The sequence below is a fragment of the Watersipora subatra genome, chromosome 1, assembly GCF_963576615.1.
Source record: "Watersipora subatra chromosome 1, tzWatSuba1.1, whole genome shotgun sequence".
Taxonomy (NCBI): Eukaryota; Metazoa; Bryozoa; class Gymnolaemata; order Cheilostomatida; family Watersiporidae; genus Watersipora; species Watersipora subatra.
Window position 1 is genome coordinate 57821860 of NC_088708.1, and position 25947 is coordinate 57847806.

The 25947-nt window shown below is 35.3% G+C and overlaps 1 protein-coding gene across 1 annotated transcript; it reads right to left on the reverse strand.

The window, feature by feature from the left end:
- Positions 1 to 121: 121 nt before the first annotated feature.
- LOC137397923 (myosin-9-like) lies at positions 122 to 25947 on the reverse strand. The gene is made up of 20 exons (XM_068083999.1): positions 25809 to 25947; positions 23077 to 23335; positions 22104 to 22246; positions 20207 to 20422; positions 19862 to 20128; positions 18877 to 18918; positions 18480 to 18496; positions 18113 to 18154; positions 16910 to 16951; positions 16368 to 16400; positions 15991 to 16032; positions 15797 to 15838; positions 15665 to 15697; positions 11354 to 11395; positions 11051 to 11092; positions 10421 to 10462; positions 8263 to 8497; positions 5421 to 5652; positions 3255 to 3316; positions 122 to 1400 (listed from the first exon to the last, which is right to left on the reverse strand). Exons 2-20 carry the CDS (start codon positions 23297 to 23299, stop codon positions 1287 to 1289), a joined length of 1911 nt encoding a protein of 636 aa, XP_067940100.1. The 5' UTR covers positions 23300 to 23335; positions 25809 to 25947; the 3' UTR covers positions 122 to 1286.

Genomic DNA, 25947 nt, shown 5'->3' on the forward strand with positions numbered 1-25947 from the left:
ATATCCTAGTATCTCAATAGTTGCTTTAGCAAGAGCGGACCACCACTCATATCTTATCCCTGTGTAAGCAGAGACTTTAGGTAGTGCATTACATGATGATATTGCATCTGTCAGCAATCAGTAAATAACTACAATACAGATTTATTAACTCAAACCTGCATGATAATAGCAGAAAGAGTAAGTATTACGAAAGCATTGGTCGCACTGTTGTGAAAATAGACTACATAAAATCAACATGATTGACTGAACCATATACTGTCATGTACATCTGACTCAATGACACAATGTGTTGGCAGTTTCATTGTAATGTCAGACAAATAACCAGTCTTTGCCATCATCTGTATAGCGAACATATTAGTTTAAAAGATGATAGTAGCCATATAACCCTTACCAGCGTAAGTTGTATTGAAAAACTAGTAACACTGACACATATAGCCAGGCAGAACTTAAAAACACGCCCAACTAGTCATGCTTAAATCTTTATGCTAACCTGTGCTTGTGAAGAAACAGGTTGCATAGATTGAAGCATCACTGTAGACTTGGCACACACAAATAAGTGTCAGAAACATAAAAGGTCTAGAAAGAATTTTTGCAACATAATTATTTAGTTTGGCATCATTGTATAAAGTCCCATCAGCAACTATTTTTCATAATTTCTGTAGTACAAAAATGCTGTGGTTAAGGCCCGTGCACACTCGCTCAAAGCAATGTTTAGCTGTGCGATGGACTGCAACGATTTGCTGCTATAGCGCCATTTTGTGATAAGCGCCCAATGTAATCATGGCTAGCGACAATGTGATGAACTTTAAATGTGTTGAACTTTAGCATTGATGAACGCAACTGTTAGCATCTCGATTAGCTGTTTGTTGACAGCATCGGAGCCAATTTGAACAGTTGTGAAGACCAATGCCATTTGGCAAGCATGGCGAAGAACTACGCTGGTGAAAAATTAATCAAAAATAACCAGAGGTCTTCGATATCAGGAATGTAATTTCGTAATTTCTATTGGTTAGCGGTCACAGACTGCTCATGTTTACACTTGTCATTGGTGACGACAAAAAACAGCTGATCGTTGCGGTCCATCGCATAGCTAAACGTTGATTTGCGATAGTGTGCACTGACCTTTAGACCGATATGTATAGATATAGAATATAGGTATAGAATAATTAGGTATACCAAGGTAAATCTGTCCCAGCACCCTTTTTTGACACGCTAGGGTGGGCCGTAGTTGACAAGGCGTTTATAGGTGAGGATTGACTTAATAAGTACACATAACATGTTTACGGCTAATCTGTGTGGTCTCTGCTGATATGATTTGTTATATACTCCAAATCTCCACTCTGCGTGCAGCCCTCGAACACGCATTTGATGAGCCCTGCTGGATGAATCTCATTTGGTCCCTAATAAAACAGAGAGACAGAAACTGCTGACTATGAGTTTGATAGTAAAAATACAAGCTATCTTTCTCCGCTACAGTCAAATCTCTACATAATAAGTTGATTCTTTCTAAGATATATATACACTACATATATATATACATATATATTACATATGCATATAATATATATATTAAATATATATATATTACATATATGCAGGGTGACAGTACATTGAACCCTTAAAATGTATTAATAACTAAGTAATGTATTAATAACTAATTAATACTAATGATTAGTAACAAAAACTCATTTTTAGTCATCTCTTACTTCTTTTATATTTTAGCTCTTACTTCTAGTAATAGAGCACTAAGCTAGAGAAGCGTGACATTACTATATATATTACATATATACATATATATAAACCGCTGCATGTTGAAGCAAGTGCTCTCATAAGAACACACTGTAATTCATTTAATCGGTTCACCGCTTCAAAACTTCAGATAATTTTTCATAAATACCCGTAGCAATAGATAAACTAAAACAAACTATAAAGCTATATAAAAATATGCAAAAGACTTATCACAAACAACCAAATTATAAGCAAAAACTGAAAATTGACTAGAAAAGGCTTTTGTTGTTCCTTAACTTTTGAGCCGTGTGAATGGAAGTATAGGCTTGGAGGTACAAGTGGTAATAGAGATATGCAGTACAACACACTTTAACTTGGTGTTGTACGCATTGCAATGCGCTGCTTTTACGCGTTGCATTTGTGCTAAATGCAATGCGTAAAGGTATTGCTCTGCCAAGAAATTGTTTGGAAGCTAATATCGGCAAGTTCAGCAGTGCAAAAAAAAAGTTGAGGCCAGAAAATACTGTGGAAGGTATTGGACAACTAGAAGATGTTCGTTCCAGCAAAAGCAACAATCAGAACGCAGCTATCTGAGCAAACAATGCAAATATGTGTGTTTATGTCACTTGTTCATGAACATACATTTATAGCATTTGATAGAGTATCATTATATAACTTACAAAATTTGCAGATTTATAGCATATTATTTTATAGCATCATTGCATTAATCTGATCCTACAATTTATCGACCTTGTGACTCCTATCCTATTGCACATAAAAAGCTAGTTTTGGCTGCAAACTGTAGCAAACATATCAGTTAGTGCAATGAGCTTTTATACAACACTGTTAAATATAGATATAAAATCAAAATATGTCTACAAATTTGGAATGAAATAAAAATTGAAAGCTTGAACAAATTGCAAAGCAGGACACAAGATATAATATCTTCACAACTTAATTGCAAGCAATAGATATTAACTGGTAGAGATATTTCTCAGTTTCTCGATGCATATTTATTAAGAGATCTTTGACAAGTTGGAGGTAAGTTGGCAGATTTACTGCATCAGAATGGTTTATTACTGCTCCACCAAAAAAAAGGGCAAGATACAGAAGACATTCACTTCGCCGTAAAAGGGCTAAATTTAACTTCCAAAAATTCGACAAGCCATTTGAAATGTACATTTTAAAATTTAAATTAATTTTGCTAGAATAATCTAAAGTTATTCCATATTTTTCGCTTTTAGTTTTAATTTTTAGGTGAGACGTTTGCCTACCAAATATCTAACCATTTTGCTACTTTTAAACAAAATGGGCCAGTTAGGCTATTATACTCTGCACTACATTGTTTGTATGAGTGAGAGGTGAGAGGCGAGAGCTCTGCCATTGTATTCACATACGTGTAGGTAAGGATTTCGTCACTTTCCTCGAGCAACTAAAAATTTGGCACTTGGATTAGCAAATAAGAGATCTGTAATCACAAAAACCAACCATCAATTTGGTCAATTGAAGATTAGTCTAGCACTTACCGGTTCGATTTGAGCAGGCTCCTCCACTATGGGTTTTATATCGCGATCATGGTAGACACCCTCTGCAACAAATACTATTTGTATAGATGCTGGCGTGCTGTAAAGGCGGGCGTCTATAGCAATACCTACATTAGCTGCTAAAATACAGTTGAACATGCATCTAAGCGTTCACCAGTAGTGAAACCTTAAAATCAACCACAACAACATGGATCTTTTGGTCACGGATTGCGCAGTATCATATTGAGGAGTCTTGAGAGTAACTTGAGAATGTTTTGAAAATTTACTGATATTGACTAAAGCCCTGAAATGTCAAGTTATTGCTGAGATGCCATTTGACTAACAAACATTTCACACTGAATCGACTAGCTCAGCATTTCGTCGATTCTATACTAGCTAATGACACGCCGAACGTAAATAACCCAAAATTGTAGAGCGTCTGGCTAAAACTAGCGGCAAACAACCGACCCGTATTGGCTAAATAAACGATCGGTGTAGTTTGATGAATTAAAACAAATACGGTCAATACTATTTAGACTGCAATGAATGGATCTCGCAAGCAATTCTGCACCTCCTATTGGTCGCTAATAAATAACTGTCGATACTTGGGAATAGCGGCAATTTGATCATGCTTTTGCGCTTGCAGTAGCATGATCTTTCCAACATTTTAAAAAGTGGAGTTTTTTTTCAAAAATGCCAGAAATTGCTATCAAATGAATGCACTTCAAGGACATCAACTTACATGAGGTTTATCTACATAGCTGCTAAAAAAGTGTATAAAATGGAACAGCCTAGTTCTCATGCATCTAAGCCTTTACAAGTGGTATACAGTGTCCCATGAAATATATAAAAGTCACAAACGATCACAGTCTGAAGCCAAGATAGTAGTGCAGAGAATCCATTAGATTGATTTCTACAGTGAAGTGTTTCTTAAAAATCGTATGAATAAAGAGAATATGTGGACCATTTGTTTAGGGTGAAAATTATGTGCTCACCTTGGTTAGAAACAGGTTTTCATGACATGATGAGGCAGACAAATGAGACGGCCAAATAACAGCTAATAAGGCAGTTACTTTTGTTATTTGTTAAGACATGTGGTTTATGTTGTCGACCAATGGCTGATTATGTATATTAATAAATAACACTTTGGCATCGCATGTTTGTGTGTGTGTCTGCCACTCCGCGTAAACGCTATGCATTTCTACATTTTTGAGTGACTTTAATCAAACTTCACATGCATATGCTCCGTGCCTGCCAAATATTTAGTTTTAAAACTGCATCTGGTTCCTGAAAACTAGACTCTTAAACATCCACCTGTGAGCTACCCCATTAAAAATAGAAGAAATGTCGGGTTTGCTGCTAGTTCAAATATTTTACATACTCAGATCAGAAAGTCTTATCCACAGTAGAGGTAGATCTAAAACGTTCACTTATATATGAAGATAAATAGGTGGCTCTTTGTAGAGAAGTCGTCTATTGCACATTCATCCGTAATGTGGTTTACAGTGTATCATGACGACTTTGAAGCATTTTGATGAACGATGAGAATACTCTTCAAAAACACCATATGATGTAATAGCAGCCATTATTATGGTGTATCAAAATCTGCTAGCTAATTCCAAAAACTTTCTTGTCTTTTTTTTTAAAGCTTTAAGAGCGACACTATTGAAATAATTAATAACTGTACACAGCTAATAGTAGTTCATCATTTAACTTGGTCTCATACTTTGATGTAACTGAAAACCTAATTTAATAAAAATGCTGCAACTGACGGCAAGTCGGCCGATGTCGCTATGGAGTGGTCAAAGGAGTGGTCAAACTATAAACGACGGTTTGCCTGTGAACGGGTTAAATTTATACTTACAAAATTCTGATGAGCTAGTCGAAAAATATAGCGGCACTCTTTAATTGAACGCCACTTTTAATAAAACGCTACTATGGAAAAAAGGGTTCATAAAACCAGCTCCTTGGTACTCAAATACATGTTTTACTGTAAATAGAGTGTTCATGTTATTGTTTGACAGGCACAGCTCTGTTTGTATGTGAAGATCACTTCTATGCTGTTGCAAATGGTCCATTGATTGAAAAAAGTTGCTCTTGCAGGTTAAATGAAGCAATGATGCTCTTAGCCCAGCCTCACTTTATATAAAGCAAGCCACATAAACCTACCATATGTGGCACGAGTTGTTGCAGCATAGGGATTTTCTGGGCCGCCTCGTCCGTCAGTCACATTGCGAGAATTGAGTTCTCCAATCTCATTGTTCAATTTAATGATCTGACCTTCCAAGTTGGCCTTTTTCTGTTTCAACTCTGTAATAATCTTATTCTGTTGCTCATTTTTCTTTTCCATGCGAACAACCTGTGTCTCAGCCTTAGTAAGCTTTGCTTGTAACTCCCTTTGCTACAAAACATTATAAATGGTTTAGTTTGGCCGTAACTTAAGCTACTGAAAAGAAAACTATTGAAATCATTGTGTGAAAATAGACAGTATTTTAGGAGCAGCATAATACTTCTAAGATAGCGCAGCATAAAACACCAATCTGTTCAACTCAAATAGGGCACACTGCCATAATTTGAACCAAACTTTTTGACTAGGCAACCAAACTGTTATTCTTACATGTAAACAGGGCCACCAAGCTGCTTCACTCAGCAAACACTGTAACCAACTACACACTGTAACTAACTACACGCTGTAACTAACTACACGCTGTAACTAACTACACGCTGTAACTAACTACACGCTGTAACTAACTACACACTGTAACTAACTACACGCTGTAACTAACTACACGCTGTAACTGACCACACGCTGTAATTAACTACACGCTGTAACTAACTACACGCTGTAACTAACTACACGCTGTAACTAACTACACGCTGTAACTAACTACACGCTGTAACTAACTACACGCTGCAACTAACCACACGCTGTAACTAACTACACGCTGTAACTAACTACACGCTGTAACTAACTACACGCTGCAACTAACCACACGTTGTAACTAACTACACGCTGTAACTAACTACACGCTGTAACTAACTACACGCTGTAACTAACTACACGCTGCAACTAACCACACGTTGTAACTAACTAAACGCTGTAACTAACTACACTCTGTAACTAACTAAACGCTGTAACTAACTACACGCTGCAACTAACTACACGTTGTAACTAACTACACGCTGTAACTAACTACACGCTGTAACTAACTAAACGCTGTAACTAACTACACTCTGTAACTAACTAAACGCTGTAACTAACTACACCTTGTAACTAACTAAACGCTGTAACTAACTACACGCTGTAACTAACTACACGCTGCAACTAACCACACGTTGTAACTAACTACACGCTGTAACTAACTACACGCTGTAACTAACTACACGCTGTAACTAACTACACGCTGTAACTAACCACACGCTGTAACTAACTACACGCTGTAACTAACTACACGCTGCAACTAACCACACGTTGTAACTAACTACACGCTGTAACTAACTACACGCTGTAACTAACTAAACACTGTAACTAACTACACGCTGCAACTAACTACACGCTGTAACTAACTACACGTTGTAACTAACTAAACGCTGTAACTAACTACACGCTGCAACTAACTACACGCTGTAACTAACTAAACACTGTAACTAACTACACGCTGCAACTAACTACATGCTGTAACTAACTACACGTTGTAACTAACTAAACGCTGTAACAAACTACACGCTGCAACTAACTACACGCTGTAACTAACTACACGCTGTAACTAACTACACGCTGTAACTAACTAAACACTGTAACTAACTACACGCTGCAACTAACTACACGCTGTAACTAACTACACGTTGTAACTAACTACACGCTGTAACTAACTACACGCTGCAACTAACTACACGCTGTAACTAACTACACGCTGTAACTAACTACACGCTGTAACTAACTAAACACTGTAACTAACTACACGCTGCAACTAACTACACGCTGTAACTAACTACACGTTGTAACTAACTACACGCTGTAACTAACTACACGCTGCAACTAACCACACGTTGTAACTAACTAAACGCTGTAACTAACTACACTCTGTAACTAACTAAACGCTGTAACTAACTACACGCTGCAACTAACTACACGCTGTAACTAACTACACGCTGTAACTAACTACACGCTGTAACTAACTAAACGCTGTAACTAACTACACGCTGCAACTAACTACACGCTGTAACTAACTACACGCTGTAACTAACTAAACGCTGTAACTAACTACACTCTGTAACTAACCACACGCTGTAACTAACTACACGCTGCAACTAACCACACGTTGTAACTAACTAAACGCTGTAACTAACTACACTCTGTAACTAACTACACGCTGTAACTAACTACACGCTGCAACTAACCACACGTTGTAACTAACTAAACGCTGCAACTAACTACACGCTGTAACTAACTACACGTTGTAACTAACTAAACGCTGTAACTAACTACACTCTGTAACTAACCACACGCTGTAACTAACTACACGCTGCAACTAACCACACGTTGTAACTAACTAAACGCTGTAACTAACTACACTCTGTAACTAACCACACGCTGTAACTAACTACACGCTGCAACTAACCACACGTTGTAACTAACTACACGCTGTAACTAACTACACGCTGTAACTAACTACACTCTGTAACTAACTAAACGCTGTAACTAACTAAACACTGTAACTAACAACATGCTGTAACTAACTAGACGCTGTAACTAACTAAACGCTGTAACTAACCACACTCTGTAACTAACTAGACGCTGTAACTAACTACACGCTGTAACTAACTAAACACTGTAACTAACAACACGCTGTAACTAACTACACGCTGTAACTAACTACACTCTGTAACTAACTATACGCTGTAAATAACTTTAGACGTTGATAACTGCTCTAGCATAGCCACAACATGTTGTATAAAGAGTACCTATCAATTGCAAATGATGGAGCTCTTATGATAAATCAATGATTACCTCATCTCTCAGTTTGTCCGACGTAGCTTGTTCGGTTTTGAGCTTGCTTTTTATTTCATCTCTTTTCCGAATAAGATCTGGCACCTCATCTCCAACATTCCGATTGAACTCCTCGAGCTTCTGTTGCAACTCGTCAATTTTTCGTAAATAGTCCGAGTTCGCCTGCTTGAGCCCACGATTTTCTGTCTGTAGGTTAGCCATTACTGAGAGCCTGTTAGCTGACTCTTTGATACTTCTAGAAAAATTGTTAGAGAAACTATAACCATCATACTCACTGGTACCAGTTAATAGTAGTAAATGTTAAGGTGTGAATATATTAACAAAGAGTCCAGCTAACTAATGCACCACTCACACAGAGCTCCTGCTTAATTACTGTACATTATTATTGTGGAGGTCTACCTTTGACATGTACTGTTGATTGCGTAGATCTACTCTATATATCTATCGCGCATGTCTATTTTTATATACCGTATCTGATCTAGGCATCTATTGTATATATCTACCCTAAGCATCTATTGTATATATATCTACCCTAAACATCTATTGTATATATATCTACCCGAGGCATCTATTGTACATATATCTACCCTAGGCATCTATTGCATATATATATCTACCCTAGGCATCTATTGCATATATCTACACTAAGCATCTATTGTATATATATATATATATATATATATATACCTATATTTGACCACCAACGATAAATATACCGTAAAACCTTTAATTGAATGCCATCTCTATTTGAACGCCACCTATATTTGACCACCACTTTGACAATTTTTGATCTTCATGAACCAAGTGATCAGTAGAAAAGTAACCACAAAATCGTATTAATAATGAATCATTTACATAAATAACAATCCATTCTCTCGTTGTCCAACTCTGAAGATTTTTACTTTTTTTCGTTAAAACTTTGAAAGCAACACTATAGAAATAAGTACTGTCTCAGGCTAATAATAATCCCCTTGTTTAACACGGTCTTGATACTTCGAAGTACATGTATATAAAAATGATTTACATTTACAATGGTAGATGAACAATTAGTTTTAGGCCAAATGTTATGTTTAGCAAGCAAAACTTTTATGCGTTGTATTTGCTCAGCCAAGAAATTGTTTGGACACTAATATCGACTCGCTCAGCAGTGCAGAAAAAGAGTTGTAGTCAGAAGGCATCTTTGAAGGTATTGAACAGACAGAAGATGTACGTTTCATTGAAAGCAACAATCAGAATATAGCTATCCAAGCAAACGATGCAAATATTTTTGTTTTAAAAACGTTAATTTTTGTTTCTACATGTAATATAAGTATGGTGTGTTTATGTCACTTGCTCATAAATATAGATTTATAGCATTTGATAGAGTATCATTATATAACTTATAAATTTACAGATTTATAGCATACTATTTGATAGCATCATTGCAGTAATCTGATCCTACAATTGATTGATGCTCGTAACTACTCCTCTATTGCACATAAATAGCTAGTTTTGGTTGCAAACTGTAGCAAACATATCAATGGGTGCAATGAACTTTTATGCAACATCGTTAAATATAGATATAAAATCAAAATATGTCTACAAATTTGGAATGAAATAAAAATTGAAAGCTCGAACAAATTGCAAAGCAGGACACAGGCTATAATATCATCATAGGTTAATTGCAAGCAATAGATATCAGCTGGTAGAGATACTTCTCAGTTTCTCAATGCATATTTATTAAGAGATCTTTGACAAGTTGGAGATAAGTTAGCAGATTTATTGCATTCAAAAGGTTTATTACTGCTCCACCGGAAAAAGAGGGCAAAATTTAGGTCAAATTTGCTTCACCCATAAAAGGGCTATATTTAACTTCCAGAAATTCGACAAGCTACTTGAAAAATACAATGTCAGCCTCTATTTGAATGCCACCTTTAATTGACTGCCACTATAGAAGGATTGAAAAATGGAACACTGTAGCGTTCAATTAGACTATTAGAGGTTTTACGGTAAATCAACGCTTATAATGCTTCCAGACCTTAAAACAGCTTTAGATGTATACAGGTCCTACATACAGACATAGTACTTACCTAGTGCAACGCCTACATGAGTTTATGCATGCTGCTTTACTCAACTATTACACAAATAATTCATAATCATTGCTATACTAAACACTTACGATCTCAGCACAGCTATAAGGTCCTCAGCCTTCCTTTTATCTCTGCAACAGAATTTACCACCGTAGAAGAAAATGTGTCAGATATGTGTAAAAACTGACAGGGATTGGTTCCCAGAATAGTGTCAGAGGTTTTTGCAAAGCCATCAGACAGCATTTAGAAACTAAATATTCAAAGTATCTGCGCTGTCATGAAGCTTGACGATAGTTGAGCAAACGTACCGTATTGGGCAAGGTCAAGGTAAATTCATGCAAGGCAGCTACGTCTGCCTTTTTCAAGTTTAATTTTACATTGATATAATTCTATTTAAATGGTTTCTGCTGATGCAACAAATCATACAAATCTTCATCCGCAGCTTGCATTACCTCATGGTGCACCAATGAAATGCTGGAATTTCATGTTCATCAGTTATACTAATCAGTAAGTTGCTTGCATAACCTTTAATCAGCAAAAACATATGAAATAAATTGTCACCTCTGGACAGGACCTAACTGAAACACTGATTGTATGACTGACTAACCGGGTGACTATCTGACCATTTGACTAACTGACTGACTCTTTGACTGACTGATCAATTGTTTGACTGACTGACTGATAAACTGTTTGACTGACTAACTGAAAGAGTAACTTACACTCGAACTTCTTCGAATCTGTACTCTGCATTGTTCTTCTCTCTGAAGTATGAACACCATACATGCAGTAATTATAATAAGGTTTATGCATACCACTGAGATACAATGAGTCACAATATAAAATAAAATGATTCAGAATTAACAAAACTTATACATAACTATTAGTTATATTACTCTTGTATATTTAACTGTTACGGTAATTTAATTTATCCTTCTAGTTTAACCATTATTCACAATATACATGAATGATATAACGCAATATAACATAGTAATGCTTGATATTTCAGCAGGTATAACACTCACTTGCGTAGATGTTCTATCATCTCAGCCTTCCTCTCACACTCGCTACAACAGTATATCATTCAAGTGACAGCTCAAGCCTAACCAAGGTGAGAAGAACTGCCTCTAAGATGACTACATTCAGCAGCATGAGGGGACAATACACGATCAGATCACAATTACTCTGTCCTACCATTAGCTGTATTTAAAGGCGTTTTAATAGCTTCTATTCGATGAGCTAGTACAATGTGTGAGCTAGTACAGTGCTGTGAGCTAGTACAATGTTGTGAGCTAGTACAATGTTGTGAGCTAGTACAGTGTTGTGAGCTAGCACAATGTTGTGAGCTAGTACAGTGTTGTGAGCTAGTACAATGTTGTGAGCTAGTACAATGTTGTGAGCTAGTACAATGTTGTGAGCTAGTACAGTGTTGTGAGCTAGTACAGTGTTGTGAGCTAGTACAATGATGTGAGCTAGTACTGTGTTGTGAGCTAGTACAATGTTGTGAGCTAGTACAATGTTGTGAGCTAGTACAATGTTGTGAGCTAGTACAGTGTTGTGAGCTAGTACAGTGTTGTGAGCTAGTACAATGATGTGAGCTAGTACTGTGTTGTGAGCTAGCACAATGTTGTGAGCTAGTACAGTGTTGTGAGCTAGTACAATGTTGTGAGCTAGTACAATGTTGTGAGCTAGTACAGTGTTGTGAGCTAGTACAGTGTTGTGAGCTAGTACAATGATGTGAGCTAGTACTGTGTTGTGAGCTAGTACAATGTTGTGAGCTAGTACAATGTTGTGAGCTAGTACAATGTTGCGAGCTAGTACAGTGTTGCGAGCTAGTACAGTGCTGTGAGCTAGTACAATGTTGTGAGCTAGTACAATGTTGTGAGCTAGTACAATGTTGTGAGCTAGTACAATGATGTGAGCTAGTACAATGTTGTGAGCTAGTACAATGTTGTGAGCTAGTACAATGTTGTGAGCTAGTACAATGTTGTGAGCTAGTACAGTGTTGTGAGCTAGCACAATGTTGTGAGCTAGTACAGTGTTGTGAGCTAGTACAATGTTGTGAGCTAGTACAATGTTGTGAGCTAGTACAATGTTGTGAGCTAGTACAGTGTTGTGAGCTAGTACAGTGTTGTGAGCTAGTACAATGTTGTGAGCTAGTACAATGTTGTGAGCTAGTACAGTGTTGTGAGCTAGTACAATGTTGTGAGCTAGTACAATGTTGTGAGCTAGTACAGTGTTGTGAGCTAGTACAATGTTGTGAGCTAGCCATCCCGCATAACCTACTAGAGTTTCTACTATCTTTTTGTTTCAATTGCTTTTCGGTTACCTTTTGTTTCTTCACAATTAGAAACAGTCAATCATAAAAAAGCAGGAACAATCACACTTCAGACTTATGCAAGTCTGCAACATCAAAAATCGAGTATAAAATGTTGGTCAAGTGAGGTACAGTGTTAAATTTGGAAATGTCTCCTACATGAGTATTCGTGGATTGATGATGAACATGATGAAATGTTGCATGTCTGACAACTATTTCATGGCATACGCTACTGTTTTCACCGTAAGACCTGAGGTTAGAAGATAAACTTATGCCTATAAGTAAATTGAAAAAGGTTAGAAAACGCATGTGATTCTGTCTAACCCTGATAAGCATAGACATATGCAATAAATAAACTACTCAAAAAAGAATGACACAAATACGTCTGTTTCGAGAGTAAACACAGCTAAAATAATGTGGAAGATTTTTCTTACTCTGTTCAAGCTGTGTGATGTAAACCACCCTGACATATCAATAGAAAATTACTAGTTTCAACACTATTGCGACTTCTCTGTTATACGCGAATGTCTGATTAACGTAATCAAGCTGCCAACTTAAATATATACCGTTTACTTTCTTGAGCAAGATGAATTACGCACTGGTTTGTATTTAAACAAAAAAAACAATGAAGTATTGTAATAGGCTTCATACTTTACAGTTAAACTTTAGTCATCTCCTACCTGAGACTACGTATATAGCAGTTGAAGATTAGCTCAAAGTTATAACTTTGTCAATAGAACATCTGAGCAAAGCTTCAGAATGTTTCATGGCATGAAGCCATCACACACTACATACATGTATAAAAATAATGACTGCTTCAACAAACTGAGCCTATCACTTATGCTCAACAAGTCAGTTACCCAAATTAAAATCTTTGTACACTGGTAACTATTGAACATTATTTGTTTACAAATACTTCTAAGGTTATAATGTAGCGGGCTAATCCTTTGATGGCTATATTTATGTTGCAAGCATTTTTCGATACACCAGTAAATCACTTTTTTATTCGTGACTCTCACGAATATAGAAGTGATTACGCAACTTACTGGTGTACTAGACAATTTAAAGAGGTATCAAAAAAATTACCAATAAATATTGAAAAATTGTGGTCATTATGAGACAATTTAAACTGTTTTATCACTAATTCTAATACCATTGTTATAAGTTTCATTTTTATATATAAATCTTAATGCTTGTCTGGCTGGCGTACGTCTGTCCACGTATAGCGAGTTTTAGCAACGAAAAATCACCTTTGTGATAGATTTGAACTCGTGACATTCAAATCACAAGTCTATTTACACGTAACCACAAAGCTCAGCCATTCTTATCATTCCCTTCGCTCTTACCATTTACCGTAAATCCTTTTCACGGCTGCACACGTCAAATGTGCACATTTTATTAATAATTAGTATTACTTTTTTGGGTTTGTTGTTTTTTCAAAGATAATGTTTTTACCATCACATATTTTATTATTTGTAATTGTCAAATGTGCCGTTTCAATTTAAAAGGGGTCATTACACACATATTTCCGTTTTCAGTGAATCTGTAAAAGCTAAATGCCTATCACTTGGACAATTGTATTATCTGGAGGAGGAATTGCCTCTACATTCTCTCTCTGCTCAGTCAGACAAAGTATCAGACAAAGAGTGACCGATATCTCATTTTTAAGTTTGGACCAGTATCGAGAGGTACCAGTATTGTCCATCAAAACTCTGAAACAACTAGCTCCTACTGCAACAGTAACCTTTTTTATATACAGACTTCCATGTACTCATTCTTTATTTGCTCTCTTAATTTATTTGAACTGCATAAAAACACTTTTCTCGTGACAAGTTAAAAAGTTTAAAATTAGGTAAATTTAAAAGTTGGAATAGTAAATATTGCATAATTTATGTTAAATAAAAATAGGTTTTCTGCGCAAAAAACATTTTTATTATCCGGGCATTCACCTAGTCTATATAGTATAGCTGAAGTTGAGATGTAACTAATCCAACTTTCACATTCAAAACAAAGAATAATAATTAGATTGTATCAAAGATAATAACAACATACTATTAATTAAAATGATTTTGTTTTAGTTTTAATCATGAATATTACGTTTTACTGTTTTCCTCTAAAAAGGATGTTTTAAAACAGGAGAAATTAGTAGCAATTACCTGCCAGCACATGGTTATGAAAAGAACATGACATGCTATTCCAGTTACCCCAAAGACTGATAACAAGACTGGCGGAGAATATATAACAAAGGAAACATCGAAAAAGAAGTTAGTAAAAGCGTGAATGTTAATCACTAAGTTTCTACTTTTTCAATGTTGATACTCAAACAACATTATGTGGAAACTCAGAGATTAAAATTCATGCTTTTGCTAACTATGCTTCATGGATATTCGTAGTCAAACCAAATCATGAAACTTGATCAGAATATCTTTTTATTACAGGTTGTCATTGATAAAAAGGAAGTTGTCACTACCAATCATAAGGCTGAATGGAGTGAAAAATTAAAACATCCAATTTTGTCTGGAATTGTCTTCTTTATAATTTTATTCTCGCTGAATAGACACTAACAACTGATTTATAACTACTGCTATTTGGTTTTTATTGACATCGCACTAACTCTTGGGTAGTTACAAAATGGCGAACAGATTTTCATAAAGTTGCATGCGCTTGCTATTCTTTTAGAAGTTGTTTCCTACTGCTTGCTCAAACTGCACTAAATGCATTGAGATCAGTTTGTGTTTTTAAGCAGCTATGCTATTAAATTAAAGATTACTTTATTTAAACTGGTCTAACAATAAACAGAAAATAAGATGTACAACACCATCTCATTTTTCTCTCTGAAGCTTGACCAAAGTGATGAAATAAAATTTTTTATTTTGGATTTTGTTTGCAACTTATGTAGTTATAGCATACTTATAATTGATATAAATTGTAACAACTTGGCTGGTTTGTCAAAAACTTGCCAGTCTCAAAAAAACATTTCTGACTACAGGCACTGATTGAATATCAATTAAAGGCCTACCTTTGTCGTGAGTCTGAAATTTCTTCTAGCTCCCTAAAAAGCACATAAAATATTTTATGTTTCATAAAGAACAATATTTGTTACATAATCAAACAATCAAGAAATACTAGAATGTAGGAGAGGACAACTTACTTGTACTTGGCTTCTAATTTCTGATATTCTCGTTGTCCTTCTCTGCATAACACAATGTGTCAATAAATTATACTTGAATGTTGAATAAAACTCATTTGAAGTTCAAAACTTTTCAAACGTTTCAAAACTTCAAAAGTTTCAAATTTGACTGAAATAAAACAAGTGTGCAAGTGTGAAGCAGCAGGAAAACTTACATCTTAACTTGGCCAATCATGTCAATTTTCTTGTGACAGTCACTGAAAAAAACACATGCATTGGAATTACCCTAACATAGTTCAGGTTTAAAAAAGCTCATAATAAAATTTTCACATATTCATAATTTGCTGAAGATGACAGTAAAACTTTCAATTTTCACCACTTCTTAAACAAGACAATACTCTGTACAAATGACCTGAGCACACCAAGTTTACTGAAGAGTCTGAAAACTGATAACCATATAGTGTAGCATTTAATTCTATTAAATTATTAAGAGTGGATATTTCAAAACTTATGAACTCGTTTTTTTGAAACAAAATGGCAGCCACCAAAACGGCAGCAGATCCAGACTATATGAAATAGAAAATGAGTGTACCTTTGTAGCGCGGCGCAGCTCTCCTCCAGGCCTCTGCAATGTACCCATTTATTCGTTTATAGATTGTAAACATAGACAGCTAAACATGAGCATTTCAACTTGAACTGAATAAAAAAATTTTAATTGATTGAATAATCGACATACATCTAAACAATCTAAATGTGGCTGCTGAAGTGACACATCGAAACAGGTGGTGTAAGGCGCCGACAACATCATGCATACTGATTACGAACTACATGGAGACAAGATGACCACACAGTAATGAATGTGCCCATGTTCAAAGCACCGCATCAATAATGTATGTAATTTGTTTCTAGTAGTCAACAAAGGTCCAGGTTGATAAACTAGGTCAAGCAGTTTATTCACTGAACAGCGAGTATTAGCTATAACCAAATTGTTGTCACTTATTGTTTATATGCCCAACCAATCTCAAGTCTAAGGGCCTAAACTAAAGAAATGAGAGCATATATTTCCTAACCAAACTAAAAACATTAAATTTAAACTGTACTAAAAAAGAAAATGTACGAAAGAGAAAAACGTACCGTCGCCTCATTTCAACATCTTCATAACTTCTCTGTGCGATTCTGTACAAGTAAACAATTACATTTAATCAACAAAGCTAGCTAATAAACTAGTGTAAACTGGAACAATTCTGGACCACATAAAATAACATAATACAGTCATTTAGTTGTAGAAATTGACTTGTCAAAAGCATAGTTTTGCGATAGCTTTTTTATCTTAAATAAACTGCCTCTTTTTACTTTTTTAAAGCATTTCTTAATGTTAGCGTTGTGAAAATCTACAAGAAAAAGTTTAAACGGCATAATACTTATGATGACTACCGGTTGCAAGTTAGAGCCATTAACATTTCAAGATGAGCATCTCAAATTAATGATGATCAGCTGATCATCATCAGCTGATATGCTTGTTTTATCCAAAGATAATATGAGGCTAATGACAGAAACGATGATATCATACGTACAAATTTGGGTGTGCTCAATAGTTACAATATGAACAACACATTTTTACCGATAGTTAAGGTGTTATTCAGTGCTGTTGTTGTTGCTGTATATACAGCCCTACGATGCTATATATGCATACTCAAATAACCATAGAATGAGTTAACTGTATGATGTTCCATTACGAAATATTACAGATGGATTATGTTAGTACTCTCAGATTTGTATTTCAAATTACAACTGATCATTTACATTATAAAATTCTTATCAAATTTGAAATTGAAAAAGCCTTTTGTTTTTTATTATATCCCAATATTTTATTAATTATTTGAGCTAATAATCAAGTGAAGACAATTATTAAAGGCAATCGTTTAGTGCCAGGGAATACATCGACGGTCACGAGCAAAAGTATGACTCCTGTTTGTGAGGCAAATGATTGTTGTTAGTATTACTCTCAAACACACACACGCACGCACACACGCACGCACACACATGTATTAGTTGTTTGCAGAGTGCACTGATAACCATCTGAGTCAACATGGAAGTATGAAATTCGCTACATCATCTCATCTAACAACACCAACAGATATATTAATTTCTCATAGAAACGCACACACAAATACAAGCATTAAAAACTGAAAAATAGTTTTTATGCTCAATAGTAGAGTGTCTTAATAATCCTAAACAACTGGCAGCAATCATTCTTTACTTCAATATTATGCATTTGAAGCCAAGCTCTCTTACTCACAGTTCTCATGTTCTCATTTCTCATGAAAATCTACTTACTTAAGGTCACTCTCAAGGTCAGCTACTTTCTTCCTCAAAGGCCTAAACATAGACAAATGATTAGTACAAGATGCTCTAAATAATCAACACATTTCCTGCAACTTGTTAGCTTTTATCTTCAGTTACATAACGCCAGTCTTCTTTAGACGAGATACGGGAAAGTTTATAAATCTAACACCAAATTCAAGCACCCGTTTTAGCAAATACATTGAACTTGCAACACGTAAACCCTGTTAAGGGATGTCATCAGTCGACAAGCCTTTGCTGATTCAAGAGAAAAACAGAGTGATAAACGTGATGCAAGAAAAGTTTCATAACCAAACAAGCAAATATAGCAAGTGCAACTAACAGTAGATACCATACTTACGTTAATATAGATCGAGTCTACAAAATACGATTAATAGTAGTACATAAAAAGCTTAGTAGTCAAGAAATGCATTTTAATAGCACACATATCTATATATAGTAACAATGTAAAAAAAGTCGCATTGGCAATTGATGTCAAAGTATTTCCGCCATCTTAAAAAGTCAATAGATGATTTCAGGCTGATGAGAAAACAAAAACAAGAGTCTTTAATCGTGTTATAAATGAAAAATGATTGCACTGTTCACACCCAGAAGAGTAATCTGCAGTAGTTAATACAAATTTATACTTCACTACACTACTTTTTCAAAGGCGATACTGCCCATAGATATGACTCAGAAAAACTTGAAAAAAAGATCATTGCACGAAGGAATGCATGTTTTGTTACCACCCGACATACCATTTCATCATTCTCCGTGATCAGCTGGTCATAGTCAGCTTTCTATAAGAATAAAACCAGATGAAAACTTATTTAACAGATCAGAGCATCACAAACAGATCCTAGCCCTCTATTGTTTGTCATCTAAACCAAATAGCGTTAACAAGACAGCAGAAAGCAAATAAGTGGTAGGTGTGAAGCAAAAATACAGCAAAGATGATTATTAGCATTTGCATAAAATAAATATGAGAACTAGTAATTTAAAAAAGCTACAATGATATGAAACATTCCAACTTTAATTATGGCTGCAATAAGTTTTGAAACTGTATGTTTCTGTTCATCCAGCAGTTCAACAAGCTAACTTATACAAACTAGTACGACTCACTAGTATGACTCACTAGTATGGCTCACTAGTATGACTCAATAGTATGACTCACTAATACGACTCACCAGTACGTTTCACTCGTACAACTCACTAGTACGACCCACTAGTATGACTCAATAGTACGACTCACTAGTATGACTCAATAGTACGACTCACTAGTACGACTCAGTAGTACGACTCACCAGTACGTTTCACTCATACAACTCACTAGTATGACCCACTAGTATGACTCAATAGTACGACTCACTAATACGACTCACTAGTACGATTCACTGGTACGTTTCATTTTTACGACTCTCTAGTTCGACTCATTAGTTCGACTTACTAGTACGACTCACTAGTACGACTCACTAGTACGACTCACTAGTACGACTCACTAGTGCGACTCACTAGTGCGACTCACTAGTGCGACTCACTAGTGCGACTCACTAGTACGATTTGCTAGTACGATTCACTAGTGCGATTCACCGGTATGATTCATTATTACGATTCACTAGCATGATTCACTAGTACGATTCACTAGTACGACTCACTAGTATGATTCGCTAGTACAATTGACTAACTATGAAAACTATGATCAATAACTACTGAAAATGCGCACAAAATATTAAAACTACTTACCACCGCCTGATGTTGGAGTTCTTCTTGTGACAAACGTTCTCTAAGGTCATCAATAGTTCCGTTTGCATCAATCAGTTGATCCTTGAGCTGAGCTCCTTCTGAGCGATAGCGAGATATGTGTGTACTCATGGTCGTTGTTTGTCGCACAGCTTTGTCTTTTTCGGCCTCAAAGTTTTTTATTTGAGCTTCTGCTTTCTCTTGAACATCCTTCATCTTGTCTTCTAACTCTTCATTGTGTTTTTGCAACCGCACAAGCTGTCCGTGTAACTAGAATATAGCAATTGCCTTATTAGTGAACACCATCAGACACTTTGTATTGTAAAACAACTGTGTCATTAGCTTTACCTGCGCCATAGCTTCACTTTCTCTCATTAAGTTGCTGGGAATATGGTTATCCATTGCTATAGGAACCCCGCTGAAAATAGCATCGGTAGGACTCTCTACAGCAGCTTGGGGTTGGACGACTGTACTGTCCATCAAGGATGCCGTGGGTGAGTGTTCAGTAGTCACCCTATCTGGTACAGCTGCACGTGTAGACAAATCCTTCGTGAGTCTCACATTCTGTAATTAGAATATATGTAGCGTATTTGGAAGGGCAAAACAAAATATGTGATATTATCTAGCTCAAAATTATGCACAACCCTAAATGCTGTGCACATATCTAAATGTTGTGTACATAGCTAGATTTTGTGTACATATGAGAATGCTGTGTACATATGAGGATGCTGTGTACATCGCTCGATATTTAAGAAAGCTAGATATTTGGTAAATAGCTAGATGTTGCGCACATACCGCAACTAGATATTGTATACATAGCTAGATGATATATAGCTAGATATTAAGTATGTCTCGAAGTTAAGCAAATAGCCAGGCATTAGCAAACAGCTATGTATTAGTTATGTACATAGATTAATAGACAATATACACATAACAAGATGCTGAGCACAAAGTTAGATGGTATAAACATAGCTAAATGTTATAAACATCACTGTAGTAATAGCTCGCAAATAACTGATTGTCATATTATAAAGTCTGAAGATAGGATCAGCCACCTGTAGAATGTTGTGTGTTTTAAAGAGATCCCTAAAGATTCCATGTCCAATATGCCACTTGTGTGGCATGTGTTTCATGTCCAATATGCCACTTGTGTGGCATATTGGACATGAAATATTATATTAGATTACATATAATATGCTTTATATGTAATACTACCACTGCGCTACCGGGCGTTAAAATTCAGCTTATAAACAATGAGACGTAATGAGAGTTGCCTGCCACTTGCTATTAACCTGGCACATTGACAATTGATAATTTGAGTAAGCTTACTAATAAGAGCTACCAGCTTCTCGTGACGTTAAGCAATCACTCAGTGTCATGACCTAAAGCAGTAGAGCATTTGCTCTCATATAGCGACTTATATTGCCTAACAAAATCTATCAAGCTCGTGTAGCTAACTTAGTAGGGCATCGGACTGGTGAACGAGAGGTTCCAAGATCAAATCCCTTCCGCAATACGGATTCATTAATCCACAATTGATATAGCTATAGCTGGACATATACAATGATGAAAAACTTTGAGAAATACATATAGATAATTATACCCATATATATTTCTCAAATTATATCCATATATATTTCTCCAAATTCTATCTATATATATACTTCTATAGAAATATATATATTATTCCATTTATATATATTCTATTTATATAATAATTATATCTATATATTTCTCAAATTATATCTATATAGATAATAATATAAATATTTCTCAATTTTGGTATATGTGTTCCTCCAGCTATAGCTATTAAAATCTTGAAATAAAGATTCCGTAAAGCAGAAGATTTGATCTCAGAGCCTCCCATTCGCAAATCCACCACTTACTAACTAAGCCACACAAGCTTGATAGATTCGCTAGGCAAGATATATCGCTATATGGGAGCAACTAGGCTACTGCTTTCGGTCGTGTAGTAAGCTTACTCAAATTGTTCATTGACAATGTGCCAGGCTAATAGCAAGTGGCAGGCAACTCTCATTACCTCTCATTGTTTATAAGCTGATTTTCAATACCTGGGCAATGCCAGATAGCATAGCTAGTTATATTATAAGAATAGGCTTCATTTTTCATATCATTACGAAAAATAAAGCATCATTAGTGGATAGAGAGAACAACAGAAATTCGTGGGTTGATTTTTAATCAGGCCATTCAAGAATTTTCAGAAAAAATTTAGATGAAGCCATACCTCAGCCTTATACAGTGCTAGCTCCTCACTCAACTCATCTATTTTAGCTTTGGCTTGATCACAAAGCCGTTTCTCTAGAAGTTTCTGTTCTTGGAGTGCGATAGTGACAGAGTCAAGGTCCTTCGTACAGGCTGTGAAGTGTCCTGCGCATTGTAAAAAAATGTTAGCAGATTTCATAACGAATATTCACATACACGAATATAAACTCATGGCACAAATTATTGTAATATGCAAGGATGCAGCTGACAAATTTAGCACTCGCAGAATAAAATTGTAAACATGGTAAATGGCGACATCGATTCACAAAAGCAGAGATGCTTTAGATCTTGCAATCTACAACCATCAACTATCCCGTTATTATTAGACCCTGATATTGAAACTTACAATACACCTACATGGAATGCTAAAGTTCAGCTGAACTTCAGCTTGTTCTAACAAGTTTATACGATGCTCCACAATTAATCAATTCAAAATCATGCTAATGTTAAATATAAACTGCAAAGCTCGACGTGACAAGCAATTGTACCCGAAGTTTTCTAAAAAAATTGCTTGAACTAAAATAAAGCTATATATGCAGATCAAGTTTGTCAATGGGTCTTTAAACCATATCACACAAACCTTTTTCTACTACTAAGCAAAAACGTCTGCGTTATTGTAAGTTTTTATAAAATAATTCTAATTTAGAACTTATAAAATGGTCTATCTTTTCTACATTCATAGAGAAGTTATCTACCTTCTAAATAGTTTGTTTCCCAACTTCTAGACTAACTCCTAGATACCTATTCTACTAACTACAGTGCTTTGCACTCCATTAACAGCTTCCCTCAAAAATACTTCAACCATACTTGATATTTTATTATCTTAATATGCTATTACATTGAATTATATATATTATTAAACATCATTATAGATTAAACATTATATAGTATATTACACTACCATAATCAATAACAATAAAATCTAAGAAACATACTTCGCAACTCATCGCGCTGCTGTATCAGGTCTTTAACTTGAGCAACGGCATCGGCTTGCGAGAGGCTACCAAATAAGTCAACAGCCTCATCATAGCCATTAACTGTAGCGCTGTCAGTAATGACAACAAAGTCATCGTTAGAGTCATCAGGATCGCCAGGCTCACGTGAGTGCAACGATGCCGGTCCCTGTAGCATCGGAGCAGGTGTCTCTACACCATCCATTGCTCTACAGATGTGGGGCCTGATATGTTTCCAGTTCTACAGAATACTTGCCAGAATGTAATTTTAATTACAATTAAATTAAAAACTATGATTGTTTGAAGCTCCCTTGGTTCACAATATTTTAGATCTCAGTTATAAAGGTTTACCTTAACTCACAAAAATGCCTTTTTAATAACATTATGATTGCATTAAAGATTTTAGCAAATAATTAAAACTTCCTTCATCTAAACTCTATTCGGTACCAGTTCATGAACATTCTTGGTGGGTCATTCTTTTTCATGACTTGCTTACTTGAGCTGCCTAATATCAGGTAACAGCCAGAGCTGTATTAAAATCACTTTTTTAAAATCAAATCTGTGACAAACCAATTTAGTTACAATCAAATCACCTGTTCGTGTCAAATGATATTTAACAAATAAAACCGCTCGCCTGTTGTGCACAAATAAAATGCCAAATCCCTCAATAATGATTTGGAAATATTTGGCAAATTATTGAGTGAAAAACATCTAAGCAAAGCCGTTGTTCTACAAGATAGGGTAGGCCACCATAATTTTCCTTCTTTGGAAATATTGAACAATGATGTTATATAATGTACTGCATACAAGTACAATGTAATGGTAATGATGACCAGTGAAGTAATACTTTGTTTGCATTGTATTCATGGAGGTGTTCAGTATAGTTCATGTATTTGGAGAATAACAGTAAGCAGGGCATAAAATATCAAGAATAAACAAAATTATTGTCACTGGCCATATTTCAAACTTTCATTTTATCACCCACTTGTTGACATTACAATCTAGAAATGAGAAATTTGAAAAACGAATCTAAACAGAGAAGTTTGCCTTGAATGCACTATGAATTCATTTTAACTAAAGGGTTTTTCTACAATAGCAGACATTGCATGGATTGAAAATGTTCTGAGAGCAAGCTTAGCTAGTATTTATCCTATTATATTTTATCAGCATGAGGAATTATATGATATAATGTGATTCTACTGTTCTACATAAGTAACCCTAAAAATTATTGCAATAGTATAATAATTTAAATGCCCTTACTATATGAAGATTACACATATTCTGACTAGCTTTATTACTATTATCATCAAGTCTAAGTTGCAGTAAATTGCAACTCAATCAAAAAGTTGTCATAAAACAGAAATGTCCAAATTAGCAAAAGGTAAGGACATCCAACATTCAAGTTAAGAGACATAATTGTCATATCATTACTGTCGACCGTTTTGGGATTGACTTTAGGGAGCAAAGCATTTTTGGCTTGAAAATATCATTGGCAAAGCAAGGTAACTAACATTAAGTTAAGTGTTTTAACACCAGCATCATATCACCTGAACTGCCATCGATGGTGATTTCACAAGAGCTGAACTGTTTAAGATAACATATACTTTTGTTTTGTAACCAATAAATTATCTTCCAAAAGATTTCTTGGAAAAATTTTCATTACCAATTTGACTTGTTTGTTAAATCATAATCAGTTTATTTCTCCTAAACCAAATCTCAAATCACTTTTGCATTTGTCCAAACCAAATAAAAGCTGACTAGAATCACTACTAAGGGGATTTGTTTCCAATATTTGAGTAGTACAGTATTCAAATTGCTATCGATTTAAACGCAGCTTTGGAATTTGCGTCTGTAAAACTTCATTTTCAGCAAGTGCCATGAATAGAATAAAACAAAGGTATACCAGAAAATATAAATGTAATGCAATAAATGGTTTCCAGCCAACTAGCAGCACACTAACAGGATGACAGCCAATAAACTGCTAAGATTTTAAGCACTCTAAAATAAACTTTATAAAATTTATCCATATAATTTTTTACAAAGCATTAATCACTGTAGTAGTTGACTACACATGATGATGGATTTTGAACATTAATAGGAAATTCCTCCTTTTTGGGTATAAAACACTACAGCTGTGAATTTAGCTTCCAAAAACCTTCTAATGGCTAAATGATACAAAGGTCCCAGCCACTTTTAAAGATATTTAAACCTTTTCAACATGTAGCGAGGAATAATTTGAGACTTTAGATCTCAACAACGCATTTACATCTGCACAAAATCCAATTTGATAGCGGTAAAAAGTACTAAATCAGAAGCAGAAACGTGCACAAGTAGGAAGCCGCATCATAAAACAAAAATGATTAGATGACAAACTCAATTGATTATGCAAAGTATAGCTCTCAAAACAGCACTTTCAAGAAAATAAAGCTCAAGTTGGTTGCAATGAAAATGTCTATGGCATGAATAACATTGGTCTCATTAGACACTCAGCGCTTTTAGATTAGTAGAAATACAGTCATGTTATAAGCTAGCAAACATAAGTTACTTTGACCCCAACATTTGGAACCATGACATGAATAGGCATAGACCGATTTAGGATAATGAACAAGGATACACTCGTACAAGTCGCTTTAGAAGCTGTGTACGTTCAAATTCTAAAATTACGAATTCAGCATATTGGCGTCTTTACAATTATATTTTTTATTTTCACTTACTTATTTCATGAACAATTCAAAATAGCTATTTTACGTTGAAATATTATTAATATTAAAACGGTAAGTGTCAGATATGTTATAATTCGTGGGATTTTCCGCAAGAGAACCGTCCAGTTGCGAGCTCATAACAACTGTTCTC